The 19,022-nt window shown below is 32.2% G+C and overlaps 3 protein-coding genes across 4 annotated transcripts; 1 reads left to right on the top strand and 2 right to left on the bottom strand.

The window, feature by feature from the left end:
- Positions 1–611: 611 nt before the first annotated feature.
- LOC125069999 (sperm flagellar protein 2-like) lies at positions 612–6,090 on the bottom strand. Its single transcript, XM_047679662.1, has 2 exons — positions 2,783–6,090; positions 612–2,694 (listed from the first exon to the last, which is right to left on the bottom strand). The coding sequence occupies exons 1-2, from the start codon at positions 6,088–6,090 to the stop codon at positions 648–650; spliced, it is 5,355 nt and encodes a 1,784-aa protein (XP_047535618.1). The 3' UTR covers positions 612–647.
- Positions 6,091–6,368: 278 nt separating this feature from the next.
- Positions 6,369–7,936, top strand: LOC125069811. Its single transcript, XM_047679390.1, has 2 exons — positions 6,369–6,484; positions 6,563–7,936. Exons 1-2 carry the CDS (start codon positions 6,455–6,457, stop codon positions 7,040–7,042), a joined length of 510 nt encoding a protein of 169 aa, XP_047535346.1. The 5' UTR covers positions 6,369–6,454; the 3' UTR covers positions 7,043–7,936.
- Positions 7,937–9,068: 1,132 nt separating this feature from the next.
- LOC125070012 (PAT complex subunit CCDC47) lies at positions 9,069–15,747 on the bottom strand. 2 transcript variants are annotated; one of them, XM_047679679.1, is made up of 11 exons: positions 15,609–15,747; positions 14,404–14,549; positions 13,829–13,926; positions 13,183–13,287; positions 12,565–12,739; positions 12,144–12,274; positions 11,295–11,453; positions 10,809–10,999; positions 10,193–10,346; positions 9,651–9,785; positions 9,069–9,279 (listed from the first exon to the last, which is right to left on the bottom strand). In XM_047679679.1, exons 2-11 carry the CDS (start codon positions 14,540–14,542, stop codon positions 9,175–9,177), a joined length of 1,392 nt encoding a protein of 463 aa, XP_047535635.1. In that variant the 5' UTR covers positions 14,543–14,549; positions 15,609–15,747; the 3' UTR covers positions 9,069–9,174. The 2 variants fall into 2 exon arrangements, with proteins under 2 accessions (XP_047535635.1, XP_047535634.1); XM_047679678.1 differs by lacking the exon at positions 15,609–15,747 and adding an exon at positions 15,478–15,534.
- Positions 15,748–19,022: the final 3,275 nt, after the last annotated feature.

Below are 19,022 nucleotides of genomic sequence, written 5' to 3'. Positions count from 1 at the left end.
TAGTAAGATAATGATTATGATATTTTTATTCTCGAAAGACTCACCCGTTGAACATTTCTTTTTTGTAATAATAAAACATAGATATTGGCATCAAGAATCCAGCTGAAAAATATAAGCTGTTATGTACCTGTGGTTAAACTAGCCCCTCTTCCTTCAAAACCAGGACACAACAATATAATATACAATACAAAATTGTATTTTCAGCTTGTTTGATTTTTAAAGTGTTGCCTTTACACGTGACAGAGCAGGGTTGATTTTTCATCCAAATTGTTGACGTTCACAGCTTTGGAAATTTATCAGTTGAACACGAAACGATCGCAAAATTTTCTATCATTCTGTTTATTAAAATAAATAATTTACTTATTAGTTCAAAATAATAAAGACAATGTTATTTATAATTATATGTATTCAAATTTAGTTCAAGAATAAAATACATTCTTCAAAAAAGGTCAAGACTCTCTAAGATACCTACAACACAATTAATTCTATAGAAAGAACTGTTTGTACATATTTAAAAGAAATAAATTTAACGATCACATGTGTCGTAGGTGTCCCCAAGTGTACCATTTAACCTCGTATCGTATCGGTATTTAGAAACTAATTTATTGCGAGTCAAACGTTTACAAGTATGAATTTTACTGAGAATTTTAAATACTTATTATCTTATGAACCTCGTCAGCCAAATTTGTAGCACAAAACTTTTTCGTTTTATGTAAAATTTTACAAATATTAGGTTCAGACACAAATTTGCACACAAATATGTCTTTATTTTCATCATCATCTTCAAGTCTTTGCATTGCTTCTTTCACATGTTCAATGTATGGAGCCGCTCCAACTTCTGGTTGTAGTTGAAAAAAAGAAGGTAAACAAATATGAAGTACTTTCCAAATAACGGATTGACTCACAACATAAGCCATATTTGGGTCTTTTTGTGGTTCAACTTTTTCTTCTTCTATTATCTCTTCTTTTTCTGACAGTTTTTCTTCAATTACTTCTACGTCCTCTTCACACGGTTTACAAATATACGTCATTTTTACATCTATAGTAGATTGAACTATTTTACTCCGACTCGTGAGACTCTTCTGAACCTTCGGTATTCGAGCACTTTGAGTACTTTCAATTTTTTTAGCCCTTGTACCGCCTTTGCCCTTTTTTCCTTTTTTATCAGATTCAGGCAAGATAGGCTCTGTATATTCTAACTCTATTATTGAAGTACCTTCACATGTATTGATTACATTGGTTATCAACTTATCTAGAAACTGGCCTGTGCATTTATATGCACAAACTAGGCATTCGTCTTTATACTTTTTATCTCTTATTAACTTAGATACAATTTCTTTGCATTCTACAAGTTTAAAACAGATATTTTTACCAATAGCCATCGATAATGCCATTACAAAACCTTCAATAGGATCGACATTTTTGCAGACTGCTAGCAAGAAAGCCGAATAATTCATTACATTATCAGCTGTCTCAAACAATTCAAAAAGAAAATGTTTTATTAAATTTTTCCGAATTAAATCACACTTATCTTCTGAGTTATAATCCTTTTCAAACCAAAGTTGCTCTTCAATAAAGGTATTTCTTTCAATTAATTCTGAGGACTCAAGATCGTTGCAGCGGAAATGCTTACGATGAAGTAACAGTTCATCCACGGTAGGGAATGGTAAATTCAGGCAAAAAATAAGAAAATCCCTCCAATCAATATACGTTGCCTCTCCAAACAATGAGAATACTAACTTCGGTATAAGGTCAGGGTCTATTCGTTTCCAAACTTCTGGAAACATAGGACCATCACAAATCTCTCTACCAAAGAAAATAAAATCTTGTAGTAAGTAAATAAATGCTTGCTGCAATATTAAACCAGTTGGAGCCACGATTTTGAATTGTGAACGTAATCTAGCTAAGTGACAAATTTTGAATTGCATATCAGATACAAATTCTTTCGGTACTGCAGTATCCACTTTTGTTTTTGATGCGGAAAATTGCAAAAGATTAGCGTCTATAATAAACATATCTTCTTCTAGTGCAAGACTTTCTGGGATTCTTTTACCACCTTCAACTGCCAATTGTAAATATTTACATAAGCGGTCCACTGATTTTATCTCATTAAGATAATAGTTATTTATATCATTCTGAATGTCTGTAAAGGTCTTGCATATGTTATCGTTAAATAATTTGATGTCCTTATAGCACTTGTACTGCAACGCCAATAGGCGTAAACTAACTCTGAACATTTCACCATTTATTCCCATAATCCATTCTTCTATACATTTAAGAGCATTATTTTTGTAAATTTCTTCTTCGTTCAATGATTCTACCGAATTGTTATCTTCCTTTTTCTTCGTTGTTGGTACTATTTTGGCTAATTCACTGTATTCTCGACTTATAAGTGATCTGTAGGAATCATTCGTATCTTTTACACTCTTCAAAGCAAATTTTACATTACTCTCTATTATAAAATGAAAAGGATTATTACTGAAATCTATCTCTATATTTTTTAATTGCATTTCTTGAAAACAAGTTTTAAGTTGTCTATACAATTTATCTTCGCCGCCTTTCTTACTTCCGGGCGTTTCATCTGTTTCTTTGAATATTTTATTTAGTTCTTTTGAGGTTATTCGATCATTAGATGGGGAACGCTTTATCATAGCAAAATAAAAATCGTGCAAAGTTTGATAAGTTAACATAGCTCTGAAACAAAAGACAACATCAAATAAAGGCAAAAACAAACTTACTTCAAACCGTAACTACCTTATGGTAGTTAAGTGTTATCGCTTACCTATTCAGTTCAGTCTGCATACAGGAAATGTATGTATTAACCATCGTCGTCATCTCTTCTAATGCCCAATTTTCACAAATAAGCATATGCCTTTGTTGTTCTGCAAAAAGCTTTCTTTCGTCACATATTTTATATAATCTTTGTTGTAATTCTTTTACTTTACAATGCCATTCGTTTTTAGAAAAATGGATGTCACGCCAGTCATTTTCAAAGTTATTATATTCCTGTTGAAAACTACTAACTAAATCTTGTTTTTGAGATGGCAGAGTTATTATTTGCTCCATTTTGTCTTTAAGGAATCTCGTATATGGTACAAGACAATTCATTTGCAATCTCTTTGCAAAGAATAAGTGTTTCATATCGTGTATATACGTTTTTTCTATTTCTTCCCAACAAGTAGCTAATGCAATACCAATAACTTCAGGTATTGGTAGTTCTCCATAGATCCAGTCTTCTTCCCCTGCTAATAACTTTACATCTTCGCTACTTATGGGTGTATATGTTTTACCCTCATTTTCTTCTTCATCAACACTTTCTAATATCACTTCATCGTGTATTTCTTCTGTAGAATCAGGAGCCTTTACTATATTTAAATCATTCGAAGAGGATAATTTACTTAATTTTGAATTACGACGCAATTTTTCTTTAGATTTCCCATTAGAAACTTCAGGTTTAACTATTTTCGATTTCATTCGCTTTTCATCAGAAGACGGAAAGTCAAGAATGCTTAAGACGTTATCTCCAAATAATTTATCGTTTGATTTTAAGGGCATTGAGAAGTCACCAATTATATATTTACAAATCAAACCTAGTTGTTCTTTTTCAATTACTTCGTAATACATACTGTAATTGATTCCTAATACGGCGTAAAATCTATCTATTAGTTCAGAATTTTCTTCATCTAAATTCCATATAACAAACTCTTGTAGAATATCTTCTGTTTCTTTCAGTTTAATGTAGCAAGAAAAATAACTTGTAAACGGTTTATCTAATAACTTTTTATGAGGATCATTTACAAGCTCGGAAGTTCTCACTTGCAAATAGGGATCTTTTTTCTTAATTCTGTGTTTAATAATACTTTCCTCAAGATAAATATCGTCTTGATCATCTAGTTCGATTTCATCAGGCGGTGCCCTGCCCGAAAACGTTTCTTCCAAAATTTGTGCTTGATAATATGAATTGGGATAGTTTATGATAACAAAGCCATTGATGTTATCGTGGTCCTTTAGATACTCAACTATTATTGCACATAGTAAATGATCAGTTAAAATATTACCAGAATTTAAGCATTCATAAGCATATCTACCTAATTCCGCGGAAGATGACAAAGTTATATCTTCTTCGGGTATAGCTTTTGGTGTTTGTGTTTGCTTAGTGTTAGCAATTAATGGTCCTGAAATTAATAACAAATTTGCTTCGCTACTTTTTGTAACTACCTCATCTTCAGATTTCAATAACTTAATAAATTCTTTAGTATCTTCTTCTTGTGCTGATGCAATAAATTTATCAAATGATAACTCGATATCCATACACCCAATCAATTCAGTTTTGAACTTTCTAAGACAGAAATTGATGGCAGTCTCGAGGCGTACGACATGTATTTTCTGAGCGTTTAACAATGTTTGCATCGCGATAGTTATTGAGTTATCCGGTAAATTGCGTACGATAGCTTTTGCTGAATAATTTGGTAACGTGGCTGGTAATCGTTGCGGTGGCAGTGGGTACTTAATTTCGAGAAGTGAGTATACTACGTGTCCTAAAATACGTAATCCTAAATATTCATACTTTCTATCTTCAGACTCGGGATCAAAGTTAGGTATTAACAAACCTAATGACCATGGATATAAATAATTATGATAATCTTTAAACTCACTCTTATTTAGCACTTCCTGTCTATCTAATTCTAAATGTAAAATTTCTTCATAATCAGGTGTCTGATTTTCATCTGTTGTTGATTCTTTTAAAATATTTTCCATTGACTCCAGATAATCAAAGATAGGTTGTTGTTTATAATACAATGCTTTCCACTCAGTAATAAAATGGTTTGGTATATCGCCCTCTAATAGCCTTTTATAATAAGCATATTTAGTAGCGTAATCAATTATTGATAGAATTGTTTCATAACAAATATCGTAATAGTGCTGCCTTTTTCTTTTCATTTTTTCAGCATATAATTTTTTGTGCAAAGTATTCTGTCTTTGTTTTTCAAAGTCTATTTCAACTAGACCTAAGTTAATGTCTTCTTTTAAATTATCAAGAAATTGATTAAATTGCTGAGTTCTTTGTTCAGCAAATTCTTCTTCACCAGTGATTCTATTTTGTACTAAATTCCGGGCCTGTTGTTTAGTTTCCATTATTTGTGTACACATCTGTTTTTCAAACTGAGACAATTTCATAACTTTTTTGGCGAGCTCGATATCTAATTTTGCTTCCTCTTCAGCGACAGACATATCCCATAATGATCCACTTATAACATTACTTATCTGTTTTTGAAATTCTTCAGAATCTGTTTTTTTATGTATTCTACTGTGTAGATTATCCAAATAATTTTTAGTCCACTCTGAATCAACAATGGATTTTTTTCTTTCTTTGGCTGCTTCATCCAAATTACACAACTCTTCGTATGTATAATCGTGGAATTTACACGGATACCTCATTGAAAATATATCCATGTCTTTCTTATCTTTATTGGTTATTTTTTTCGTCGTTGTTTCTGGATATTTCAATGGAGTTTGAGACTCTTCTATTCTTTTTAAAGTTTTTAAATAATTGTGACGTAAATAATCGTAAGTTTCTTGGATCTGTTTTGATTTTTCTCTTTGCCACTCAATGAATTGATTTTCATCTAATAAAGGCTTTGCTAGATGATCGACAAACCGATCCTGTTCTTCTTTTAGCTTTTTAACAGTAAACCGATGTTCAATTTTTTCTACTAAGTTCGAGCACATTTTTCTCTCTCTTTTAATAAAATTAGTTCGATCTCTTTTGTCTAAACAAAGAAAAAGTTTATAAAATAACCGAAGTATTGAAGAACCTTGTCCTGCCATTACGTTAGCCAAATCTGTATCACTTAAATTGATTTCTAGTTCAAGCAACCACAGTGTTAAAAGCTTCCAATTATTTTTTATATCTTCATTTATATTACTTGGTTTTATAAGATAATGCTTTTCTTCATTTATAACATTATAACTCCGTAAGACACATGAAATAATATGACCATTTTTCATTTTATCTCCGAATTCTTTAGCTTCCCATGTAATAGTATGCTGCAAGGTATGGGAAAGCCATTCCTTTAAAATTTCTGCCATTTTCTCGTAACGTTACAAGAATTAATGAAAGTTGTAATAAAAAAATATCTTTATTCCGATTTTGACATTTCTCTTATCCTTCACCTTTGTCTCGAATTATATTTCTTAATATTTTATTGATATTCAGTTGTGACCAGTGACAAAATCAACTTTACTTTTTTTCATATTTTTGTAGCAAAATCGACCTATACTAATTAAATCATATAACTATGATTTCTGGTAATAATTAAAACCATAAAGATTTACGTATATTGTATATTTTTATGGCAAGTCACACAAAATGTCATAGCATATTATGACTTTTTTGTGATGTTTATTTTCGCACGGTTTTTGCATATTTCATAAATTTCATTCAAATCTATTCATGATGAAATGCAACGAATTTGAAAAAAGTGTATGTAACTTTCCGACATCTTGAGTAGAAAGTTCGTATCTCCATCTTTTATTTGGAAACATATTACGTTGTTTACAGAAACCTCGCCATCACATGAATCTGGATAATTTGGATAAAGCATTACACGATTTGGGAATGTTGAGTGCAATAACTGAAGCGCGACGTGATTATTTACGAGAATCTAAAACTAATCTGGGCGTAATGAGGCTGAACACGCGGTACGTTTCCAACGTCACAGTGGGGTATTGTATGAAAAGAAGCACAAATAAAAACAGACTGTGCCCTTACGTGCTGCCCGTAAGGCATAGGACTAAGAGTGAAAACTCGGATGCCATCAGTTCTGAGGCTAACGATAGCAACTGTGACTTTAAATATAACTTATTAGAGCCATCAACCAGTACCTGCATTAGAGAAAACTTCGACGTCAAGAGCCCTGCCAAGCGATGTCAATCACTCGAGAACCTCAATCTTAATTTAGAATCCCCACCAAAGGCAGAAACTTCGCCTGATATGGATTGTGTGTCGACCAGAATTCAGAAATTACAAGTTGACGAATGACAATCAAATTAACAACATCAACCTGTGTAAACGTACCCATGAATAATAATTGTGCATTGAAACTGTGTAGTTAATATCAGATTTGAGTGATCGATGAACTCAGAATGTATTTTTCTGTGTATGAATATGTATGATAGAATGAAGGAACTTAGAAGATACTGATTATAAATGTTCCTAGGACTTAATTTAAATTAATTTTGCATGTTTCTCCTGCCTGTTATTTACCAATAGATATTTGTTAGTTAAAATCATAAGCATCTTTGCTCAACAGATATAGAAACCATTGGATATAATAATTATTTAATATCATTGTTTAGTTTTCATGGTTTAGTTATCGCTTTGGTGCATATTAGTTTCTTCATACATTTCATCTAGAAATAGAAATTTAGGTCAATGTGCGTTAAACAATTCTATGAATACAAGAAAATTTTAAAATATTAATTGTATTGTATGCACCTAACATTAATATTCATTAAATTGTCTGAAAGTGTAGAATTGATGGTTACCTTTAGTGTAGAGTGCTTGTTGAGAACAATTTTAATTTTGTTTTCTCTAAATCACAGATGTATAATTTACTGGCTTCCAATGTGTGTGTTTGAATTTATTTATATTATGTTTTAAAGTAGTTTAATAAAAAAGTAATTGTGATTAGTTAAACAACAAAGGTTGTTTTAATAAGTTTTTACTAGAGATCTCATAACATCACAGCATAGTGGTGAATATTTTGAATTTAGTGTGTTAATTCTTGAAACAAAATAAAACAATTATTTATCACTCTGTTTCGCTTTTGTGACTTAGGAATGGCTAATACATGTTTGTTAACATATTTTGTTATTTTTTTTTTCTTATTTAATAAACAATATTTGAAATAAATATTGCCTTGAAATATTTAGTTGTTTTATTTTATTTGAATGAACCCTAGTTACCTTTGTTACCTAACTTGCTTTTATTATTGACATTAGCAAATAATCTTATACCTAACTGAATTAATTAAAAAATATGTGCAATCACAAGTAAATTCAAAGAATCTAAATGACATTCATTAGCTTATTTATATGTACTTATTTTAAAATTAAAGTCGTTTCCTGCCATCGGCTTTTGTGATTCAAGAGGAAGGTTTCATATATTTCGTTATTTATATGTATAACATGGATATTGTAGTAGAGAAAATCTCTACTTTTCTAGGCGCAAAAAAAAGAATGTAACTATGAGTATAGACAAAATTGTCTCATTGAAGTAAGCGCATATACCGACGAATTAAAATTTTACGCTCGACGGCTTATTAATCATGTTAGTCAATGTAAGATGTCGATTAATTAATAATACTTACAAGCAAAGACATCGAATTCGAATGTTAATATGTATGATAACTTGATAATGAGGTTTATATAAATTATATAGACCATAATAAATTATTGCAATGCAGAACACAAACTTAAATCTGTTCGATAAATATGGCCACCGGAACCTGCCTCCTGCCCCGCGTTCAATCATTTGTCACAAGACGAAGATCTCCAACAATTATGGTCCTGGTGATGGTTTTTGAAAGGGTGTTATATAGCCGTAAAATCCGAGTCGCTGAGAATTATAAATATCACAAAAACTATCTATTTGTATTTAGTTCTAGTGTCTTACTTTCAATCTACCTTTTAAATTTAAAATAACTTAAATGATTGATTTAAAAATCTACCATCGGTTCGGAAATAAATATTTCAAACCTGCGAAGTCGGCAAAAGAAGACCGGCGAAAAAATCTCAGCGGGTTCTATACAAATAAATATAAACACACTTAATGATTGTAATAATTATTTATTTTAACGGTTTCTGTGGCAGACGGAGTGGTAGAATTGTGTTATAATAATATATTAAAATGTGTTGGCGCCAAAATATGACCTTAATCGTTACGATCGTCGCTCGATCGATATAGTGTCGGTTAGTATATATATGTTAAAAAAAATCCTTGTCGTGTGGTGCTTTCATCAAGACGTGCACCGGATATTAGTTATGTATAAAATAAAGCATTTGTGGATGTATACAGATATTCTTTATTCACAAGACTGTAGGATCAACACTTATGGATAGGTAACAAAAAACTCTTTTTTTAAATAATTATTGCATTTGAGTATTGCTGATTTACAGCGCCTTCACTTTGAGTTGCTTCATTTTCGGGGCTTTACGTTTTTGTTGACGCTTCTGCTCCTTTAGCTCCCAACGCCGCTGCTTCTCGGGATCATCTTCCTGTAATACCACATACATACTAATAAATCAGTTTCAGAACTGAAACTGCAAACATATCAACGAATCTTATTTGCATAAACTTTAAAAATAATTCCAACAATGGCTTCTTTGAAGCCATTACTTAATTATTATTATTAAGACCAATAGGATAGAACCTGCTACTCTCGAAGATTTATTTATTGACATATTAAATGTGGCATGTCTATGTCACTTTGCAAAATAAAGTTCTCTGTCCAAAAAAGGTTAGGAATTCTCATATCAAAACATTGACTAAGGCCGGATTTAGTTCTCGGCGGTGTTGCCAGATTGAGGTCCCTTCGGATCGCGAGTGAGGAAAGCGTAGCGCGGGTGTGGGGGGAGGCAGCACCGACCGCCAGTATGCGCTCCTTCTCCTGCTTGCGCTTCTCCTCGCGTCGCTGCGCGGCCTGCTCCTGGCGCGCCGCGTGCGCCCCGCGCACCCACGCCTCCGTCGCCTTCACGCGCCGCTTCTCGCATTTCGAAAGGGCCTGGTGTGCGGACAATTGACATTTTTAGTAGTTTCTCTTATATTATATAAGTTAATGAACATTTTTTTTTAAATTATTGTAGCAATGCCCCGTTATGAGGAATTACTAATATTATTATTTACCCCTCGAATTAAGCCTAAAACTTGTGTTAGGCGTAGAAACGATAGCCCAAGAGGTCAGAATCAATCCTGCAACTTTTTCATTGCGGATTCAGGCGGCCCTTAAACTATTACGTTATTAACGCTTTTACTTGTATTAGTAAAAATCAAATTTTGACTTATTGATCCTGTAAAGTTAAAATTACTCCACAAAACCTATAATATTATTCATTTAATTTTCATTTAATAAGCTTTAGATATTATATTTTTTAGATTAAAAACACGAGTCTTAATTCAAAACTGACATACCTCTTTGCTTAAACGAAGTCGCTTGATTTTATCCAGCAAATAGAACACCAACAGCAGCAGGGGCCGAACTTCGTCTCCACCGCCGTCGGGGCCCAGCGCGAGACTGACTAGCATCACCCGTTCCGTTTCTGGTGGTTTTGTGGCTACGGTTTCTCTGACAAATAAATAAGAAAAAAAGCTTAGTATTCACGACATCTAGAGGCCAAAAGAGACTACTAAAAAAAACTATTATATATATAGAGAAAACTATTTACAGTTATCAGTATGATGACGCCGAAGTAAAATTTGTAACTTATAAATAAATTCAAGAGTACAAGAGCCGGGATGGCCCGATGAGTGCCATGAGTGATGAGTAAGTGCATCTTAACTGATGATTGTGGGTTCAGGCACCCAGGCAAGTACCACTTTTTTCATATGCTCTATTTTAGTTTATAATTCATCTCGTGCTCAGCGGTGAAGGAAAACATGATGACGAATCTGCTGTAACATTGGAGCAGCGTGGTAAAATAAGCTTCAAAACATCTCCTCGAAAGGGAGAGGAGGCCGTAACCAAGCAGCGGTAGGTAGGTTCACAGGAGCACAAGAGTATCGAAGTAGTTGTAAAAAAGTGTCTCACTCCATCTGCTTGGGCCCGCAGTAGCGGTCGGACACGTGTATGTACTGCACGTGCGCGTGGTAGCGCTGCAGCGCCGCCGTGACGCGCGCGTCCAGCACGCCGGCCGTGGCCTCCGCGCACTCCGACAGCACGCCCAGCGCCGCCGGCAGCCCGTGCTTGTCGCCCGCGCGCCGCTCGGGGCAGAACATGCTCTGCGGGCGGTCGCGGCGGTTACGTTCCTATCTCACGACTCTCATACCACTTATTTTCTAATAAAAATATTTTAAACGGAAACGGAATATCAAAGCGTTAAATATGTCTCGGCTTAAATGCTGGGATTGATCTCGTTTTTTTCTAAAATACCAGCTGTTATACGCTCGCTTCACTGGGCATAAAATTAACTTGAAATAACGGCGGAAGAATCAACGGAATTAAAAAAATAATCATAGTTTATACCGACACATTCAGTAGTTTCATTACAAATAGAAGAAAAGTTAGACTGCTTACCAAGTCCTGCATCTCCTTAGCGAGGCGCGTGGCGATCTTCTTCTGCGCGATGCAAAGAACGAACGGATCGCAATCGTCTTTACCGAGTTCCACGCGGATAAGTAGCGTGTCCGGAGTTGGTCTAACTACACCCAGTAACACGTGGACTAAGTCTTGACGCTGAAAAGATAAACATAATAAACACATTGCCTTTTAATTTAAATAATATGCCGTCCGCGAATTCGTTAGTTGGTCAGGTCTTAGGCAAAAAATATTCTATGTCCTTCCTTGGAGTTCAACTTAGCTTGATACCAAATTTCATCAAATTAGCTTCAGTGGATTGGCCATGAAAAAGCAACAGACAGACAGGCAGAGTTACTTTCGCATTTATAATATTAACGCAGACTAGCTACCCACCCCGGCCTTGCAACATAATACATTATATTTATTTACGCTATGACCATTTTCGACATCCTCCACAATCATTGTCATATTTCAGCAATTTTACACAAAACCATTCATACGGACAGACAGGCGGAACGGTTTTACTTAGTCTTATAACATGCAATGATAAGAACATTTATACAATTTTAAGTTCAGAAATATAATAATTCAATTGATATTGTTTATGTTTTTTATGACATATTACCTGAACCAGCTTCACGCGCGCGAAATTTATGAAACTTCCCCATCATAGCACTATCCGTCCCTCCTTTTTAGTGGGGTGTCGAGGGGTGAATTTAAAAAGTAGTCTAATCGGTTCACCGGTTTAAGCGTTAAGAGGTAACAGACACAGTTATTTTCGCATTTATAATATTAGTACAGATCTGTTATTTTAAATACTAAAGGTAAAGGTGGCCAGGGACTCACCTTGATCAGCTTGAGTGTGAGCAGCATCCCCTCGCAGCACTGGCGGCCGCTGCACCACATGGTGAAGCAGTGCTCCGCCTCGCGCCGCCAGCCGCGCTCGTCCGCCGACACCACGTCCAGCCCCGACTCGCCTGCGGGACACACCCTCCTTTATCTTTGCTCGACTTAGAGCAGACCTGTCCGGCTGGATAACACCATCGATCCCAGGTAGAGGTAGTAACAACTTTTTAAATTTAAAATCAATGTTAAAATGAGTTCAGTATGATTTATTATTCCTAATATTATTTCTAACGTGAATTAATTTTAAATGCAATGCTACATAATTATTTTTGCTACATATTTGAATGAAGTGAATTACTAATTCGCACTTATATTAAAAAAAATACATATTAAAATGTTTCCAAAATACTTATAATCTCACCAACTAAAGTAAAGTTCTCATCCAAAAGTGGTTTATGTAGCTTAAGGAAATTAGTCGCTATGGCGGTGTTCTTGGTGCGTCCGATGACGTACGCGAGCGCGTACGCTGCGAGCAAACAGCAGAGGATGCCTTCCAGCCAGTACGCGTCCCATCTGGGCCGTATCATGATTGGCACCTGTGGTAAAATACGATTAAAATCTTTAGCTTCATAACAAATTTGCTTAAATTTGGTATGACCAAGATTGATCTCCCTTTTTTATGCCTAATCAGGTATTACAAGGGATGTTATGGAGCTCCGTAGTCGTAAACGAAACCAATAAAAAATTAAGTTTTATAATTTTGTTTTTACATTGTTATATACTCAAAGAGAGTAACTTATTTTATTATAACTATTAGTTTCTTATTATTCCTAATACTAAATAACATCTTACAAATAAAGTCAAATTATATATCTTGTAATTTTTTCTTTTACAATTTCTAAATAATGTCATATACGTAACCGGTAAAATATTATTCATATATCCGTATCCATATCCGAAATGACAAATCCACAACATCTCTGCTGAGGACCATCCCCCAAAACGCGATAGCTAATATTATAAAAAGTATTCAAACTACCTGAGAGATAGTAATTTTTGGTTGTTCGGCAGTACGAGGCGTCGTGTCCTGGTATCCCTCAAACTCTTCAGGATCTTGAAAATGTTCAAATTCATTATCTTCATCCTGGGAAATACATATCGATTTTAGATACTAATAGATTATAAAAACTTAATTAACAATGTCTGTCAAAAGACAATTTGATAGACATTATAAAAAGTGTGTCTTAAACTCTATTATATGTTTAAAAAAAAAACATTTTGGACATTGGTTACAACATAAAAGTATTAAAATATACTCATGGTTAGATGATTTAATTAAGAATATGATGAGATTTATAATATCAGGACTATCAGACTCAATCACCCAAAACTGTAGTCATAATATTTTGTTTATAGTATTCATTAATGTTGTATTTACTTAATTCAAACCTTGGACTGCAAGGTCTGTTACTTTTTAATCTAAAATTGAATCAGCTATAGAGCAAAGATTTTTTTTATAATATATGTAAGTGGACAAGCATATGGGGCAACTTAAAGTAAGTGGGTGGGTGGTGGTAATATTAACCATTTCTTAGATAGCCAATGCACCACCAACCTTCGGAGCTAACTTGCACAAAGCCCTACCACCAAGTAAAACAAAAATCAATGTACCCCTTTATATTTACCTCAACAACTATATCATCAGCATCAATGTTTGTTTCAAACTGTTCTTTATTTACATTCAATTTTGGTTTTAACACCGGCACTTCTTCTTCACTGAAATCTGTAACCGAAAAATAAATTATCAAATTTTAATTTGAATGAATAAGCAAAGAGGTTTGATATTTTTTAATATATCAATCAAAAGTATAGAATAAAAATATAAATAGTCTACAATGAAAGTTATTTATAAAAGGCAAGCAGTTGCTTACACTTGAGCTGCATCTTTATATGTCAAATAGACAGAGTACAATTACACTGTTCCTCTATATTAATTAATGATATAAATATATAACTGAAATAGTGACTAAACCAATAAACATAAAACATATACTAGAAGGTAGAGGTAATTTACGATACTATGCTATGGGCGAGACTCTCTGACTCGAGTATAGTAATATACTCACTAGAAAGTCCCAACCTTAAACATGCTATGTATAATACTATGGTACGAAAAAACTTTTTAATTTATAAGTAGCTACATTCATCTTTGTCTCGTACTTTATATAATAATTGTGTTTTATTCAGTATGATCTCTTACCATTGCTTGGAGTATCCTCATCAGCCTCAAACTGTTCAAACTCAGCAAAATCATCATCCTCTAGTGAAGTGTCCTCGTAAGCCTGGGACACACAAACACTGCACAATAGCAGTGCTATGGAGAGGATCACTATACGCATTTTCAACCTAGAAGAAAATAACACATTATTACCACCATAAATTAATGAAAGAAATAATATCTACTTATTTAATTAACTTAATACTTAAACAGAGAATTATTACGAAAAAAATATTTGAATTTTCAGAATAGCCATAAGATTTGTGTAACAATTGTTAAATAATTTGAAGATTATATTGTTAATAGCTCTCTGTACACTGTGTTCCAACATTGTTGGAAAAAGTCATACAAAATTACCCTTTTAATTTTATAGCACATACAGTATCTACACATTAACTATTACAGTCGCGAAAGGAGTAATGTATGTTAAATTTCGAGTCTATCTGACCTATTTTATGTCAGACATTTTTCGCTTAAATATATAGTTTTTTTAAAATAACAAAAAATATTGGCTATTGTATTCATTGAGTCTTTAAGACATGTATGTATCCTGTTATGTATACTGTTTTTCCTACAAATTATTCATTCATACCTACATTTTTTTACTCTATTGACAAAAATAATCTTACTAGATCATATTTATCTTATAACAAGGTTGTGGTAAAACAATTGATCAGATAAGGTCTTTACAAGAACAAATGTCTTTGTAATTTGATTATATATAAATTATGAAGTGTTACTACGAGATATAATTGTTAATAAAAGGTGGAAAAAAAATATTTAACTATAAAAAAAACATATTATAATATGTGATATTAATATGTGGAAACATCAAGGATACTGAGCTATTTTAAGAATATAAAAGACAAAGCCACAAGGTGAAATGATTTGTCACATAAAACTCATTATATATATAAGGTTTCTTTACCAAATTAACGGCTTCACTGAACTTTACTTAACTGACCTATTTATAATAATATCACTAATCAAAACGTCAAAATCTTTGTATATTTTATGAGGAATGAAAAATATATCAATTTAAAACACCAAACTTACAACGTCTTAGTCATATATTATTTTATATGTTATAAAATATGAATTTAACCACTAAATTGTACTTCAATGACATTTACATTTTACGTATAATTTTATATCACTTTTAAGACATTTGAATTATAAATTTTTACCTGTAGGACGATACACTAAATATTAAATAAAAACATTTATTTTAAGTTACTTATTTTTAACAATTTGTTCTAAACTAAATAGCTATTTCATTACTTAGCACAAAAAATATTCTGATTTTTCTCGATTTCAATTATCAAAACTTTGTCATGTTATTTGATTGGTTGAAATTGAAGTAGATTAGTTTTTCAACCAATCGTAAAAGAGAGCTAATGAAGGTTTATTGCAGTTTTGCCGTAAACGTAACGTAAGACACATAATTATTGACATTGACACTATTTTCTGTCGTCACATGACAATTTTTACAAGTGTTGCAAGTAGTATTTATATGTTTCGTCCAAGTAAGGTTGTTATACACAATAACATTTATTTTATATGTATATATAAAATCTGTAATATTCATAAAGAATAAACTAATATGATATTATATTACAATATATATTGAATTAAGATTAATAAAAATTGCTGAATTTTATTAATCTTAATTCAATATATACGGCTGTAACTGTAATTTTATCGATAAAAAGTATCTAAGTCGATAATAAGCTTGTAACTGATTATCTTCCGTAGAATATTACATTTCTAAAGCTTTTAATAATTTCAATGAAAACAATTTAAACCTTCTACTTTATTGTCCTTAAATCTTTTACTTTGGTCACCCGCGAAACTTCGTGTTAATTCAAAAGTTTTTAAAGGAACAAAACCTATGACTAGTTTTGTTTTGATTTCATGTCGTTGTAAACGATCATACACATAAGGTATATCTTTATAAATCCTACTTCGGTGTTATATACTTACTTAAACAGACAAAACTAAAATATACTAGTTTATCTGAAACGTAGGTACCTATAAATATACAAACAAACACATACCATACAGAGTACTAGATGTACTACGAATCAATAAAAATATTATAAATGCAAAGTAACTGTGTCTGTATGTTTGTCTGCCTGTTGTTCTTCCACGGAACCGAATTTGATGAAATTTGGTATGAAGCAAATTTAAAGACAACAAACGTGACAACCGACCCCTAAAACGCGAGTGAAGTCGCGGGTGACAACTAGTGCTAATTTAAAAAATGAATTCAAATTTTAGGGAGACATAAATTAATTAAAAAACAAAAATAAAGTAACGTGATTTAATGGTAATAATATTAATTACAACCCAAAAGCTACATTTAAGTCAACCTCGACGATAAATTTTTTATTATATTATTTCGACGACTATTAAAAATGTACTTCAAGACAATACTTCTAAATAATGTATTTGTCATTTTATGGGGTCGAAGACCGATATTTTTTATTATTTTTGTGGACCTGTGTTAAACAACATTCGTCTATTGAAATGTACCGTTTAATCTAAAATCAGAAAATGTATTTTACATAATTTATGTTTTTTAAAATAGAAATAGGTACATACCGTTATATTATTATTTTATTAATGAATCTTAACCTAGATCTACACAAACTTAGATGAAAGGACTATTTAATTGTCTTTCATGTATTTTTAAATAATATTTATATTGTTATAAAATATATTTATACCTGCGACAAGTTTGCTTTATATTGGCCGTAAACAAAAAAAAAATGTCCAAGTCAGAGAAAACGTTCTGATCTCAAAATAAAAACCGGTAATGTATCAAATAAGCAAACAGTGTCTAAGATATTAGTAAGTAAGGTGCAATAGTAGTAGTTAAATGTATCACAATATTGACATCGATAGACTATTTGTTAGTGGTTGGTAGGTAGTAGGTACTCGTGTAGTACCTCGTGTAGTGTACGTGAAGCCCAACCAGGGCGTATTTTACATTTATATTTTTACGTGTCTGATTTTGGCTCGACACTCGAGTTAAAAGGGGATTGTAAGAAAAATGCACAATACATTAGTAAACGTAATAATTGTATATTGGATTATCTTAATATCTGTGATGGTATACGATGTATAGCAAAATATATATTTGATTTTACGCAGGTGAAGCTGCAGGGCACAGCTAATTTATATATTAATGTATTCTGATCGTCTAGTGTCTAGCATATAAAGCGGCAGATAATACGATCAGAGTTCATACCCCTGTCCGGTCAATATATATTTCAATCGATTTCTGTGTCAAGAAATTCACAATATTAATTAACTCTGAGTTCAAAAGTTCTTGCCCCCGAACTCTTCGGTCATCGGAATTGCCATCCCAACGGATTATTAAAATGAGAGAACAGTAAGAACTCGAGATCTTGCCAACACACTTATGCACAGTCGTCTTGTCAGAAATCGATAACATTATATTCCATCAATAAATAAGTAGGTAATAAAAATAAAAAAATACGATGCAGAACTAACCTGTAATATAGTTTTTATTTTTAAACTACAACAAAACAAAACGGATATATAAAATTGTACGTATGATTTAGTTGCATTGTTTTCTAAATGTCATTTCCTACACCTTGAACAAGACATGATTCAATACAGTCTAATGCTGACATTCAGTAGTGCGTCATATATTTATTGATATTAAATAGAACAATATTTACAATAACCGTATAAATTATCGGTCTATATATTTAATAAAATTATTTTATTCTGAGTCAAGGTTGAAACAATAAGAAAAGAAAAAGAAATAATTATCTGATTCTTGCACGGTCTTCGTCTCAATAAATGAAAATGAATGTTTTCAATGGTTTCCTATTAATATTCACTTGATAATGATGAAAATTTGTTGAGGTTTTCTATGAGAAACAACAAGATTTTTTTTTGTAAGTTTGTCCTTCAATATGAAAGATGTTCAGCTTAGATTAGATATACCTATCCGTTCGAAAACGGAACAGATATCTTATAATTTATGAGTAAATAAAATTTCTTTTCCGTATTTTAAAGCTTTCAAAATACATTAAATGTCGTACCCGACTTTTCATATATGACTGTTAAATAGATAATGTTAACAGGATTTCAACGTTTAATCGTAATTCCAATGAACCAGCACTCCTGTCAATGATTTTTAATTGTCAATTAGAAATTATTGTGTAAAGATAAGACTCTAAGGAACAACTAAATAAATATAAAATTTTTGTTTTCCTTTTGTTGAACAAAAATCAATTGTTTAAGTATCTTTAGTTGATAAAACCATGCCTGATCCAGTGACAACAAAAAAACAGAAATAACGACTGTGACGAGAGTATTTCACGGTGATATATAATTTTTAAAGAATTTATGATGTCACTATTTACACAAATATTGGTCCGGTTTTTTGTGTATTAATTATATTGCAACGGCATAATCACAATAAATTATTTATCAGTCAATATTGCCATTTAAAAGCTTTATTCTCTAGGTACCTACCTACTAAAAAAATTAACGTTCGGTTGAGAACTCCCAAATTTTAAGTCTAAAATATTTATACACTTTTCAAACAATTGAATTACAAT

Source organism: Vanessa atalanta, chromosome 16 (genome assembly GCF_905147765.1).
Source record: "Vanessa atalanta chromosome 16, ilVanAtal1.2, whole genome shotgun sequence".
In the NCBI taxonomy this organism is placed as follows: Eukaryota; Metazoa; Arthropoda; class Insecta; order Lepidoptera; family Nymphalidae; genus Vanessa; species Vanessa atalanta.
The sequence above is the reverse complement of the archived record's forward strand: the minus strand, read 5'-3'. Positions and strand labels throughout refer to the sequence as shown.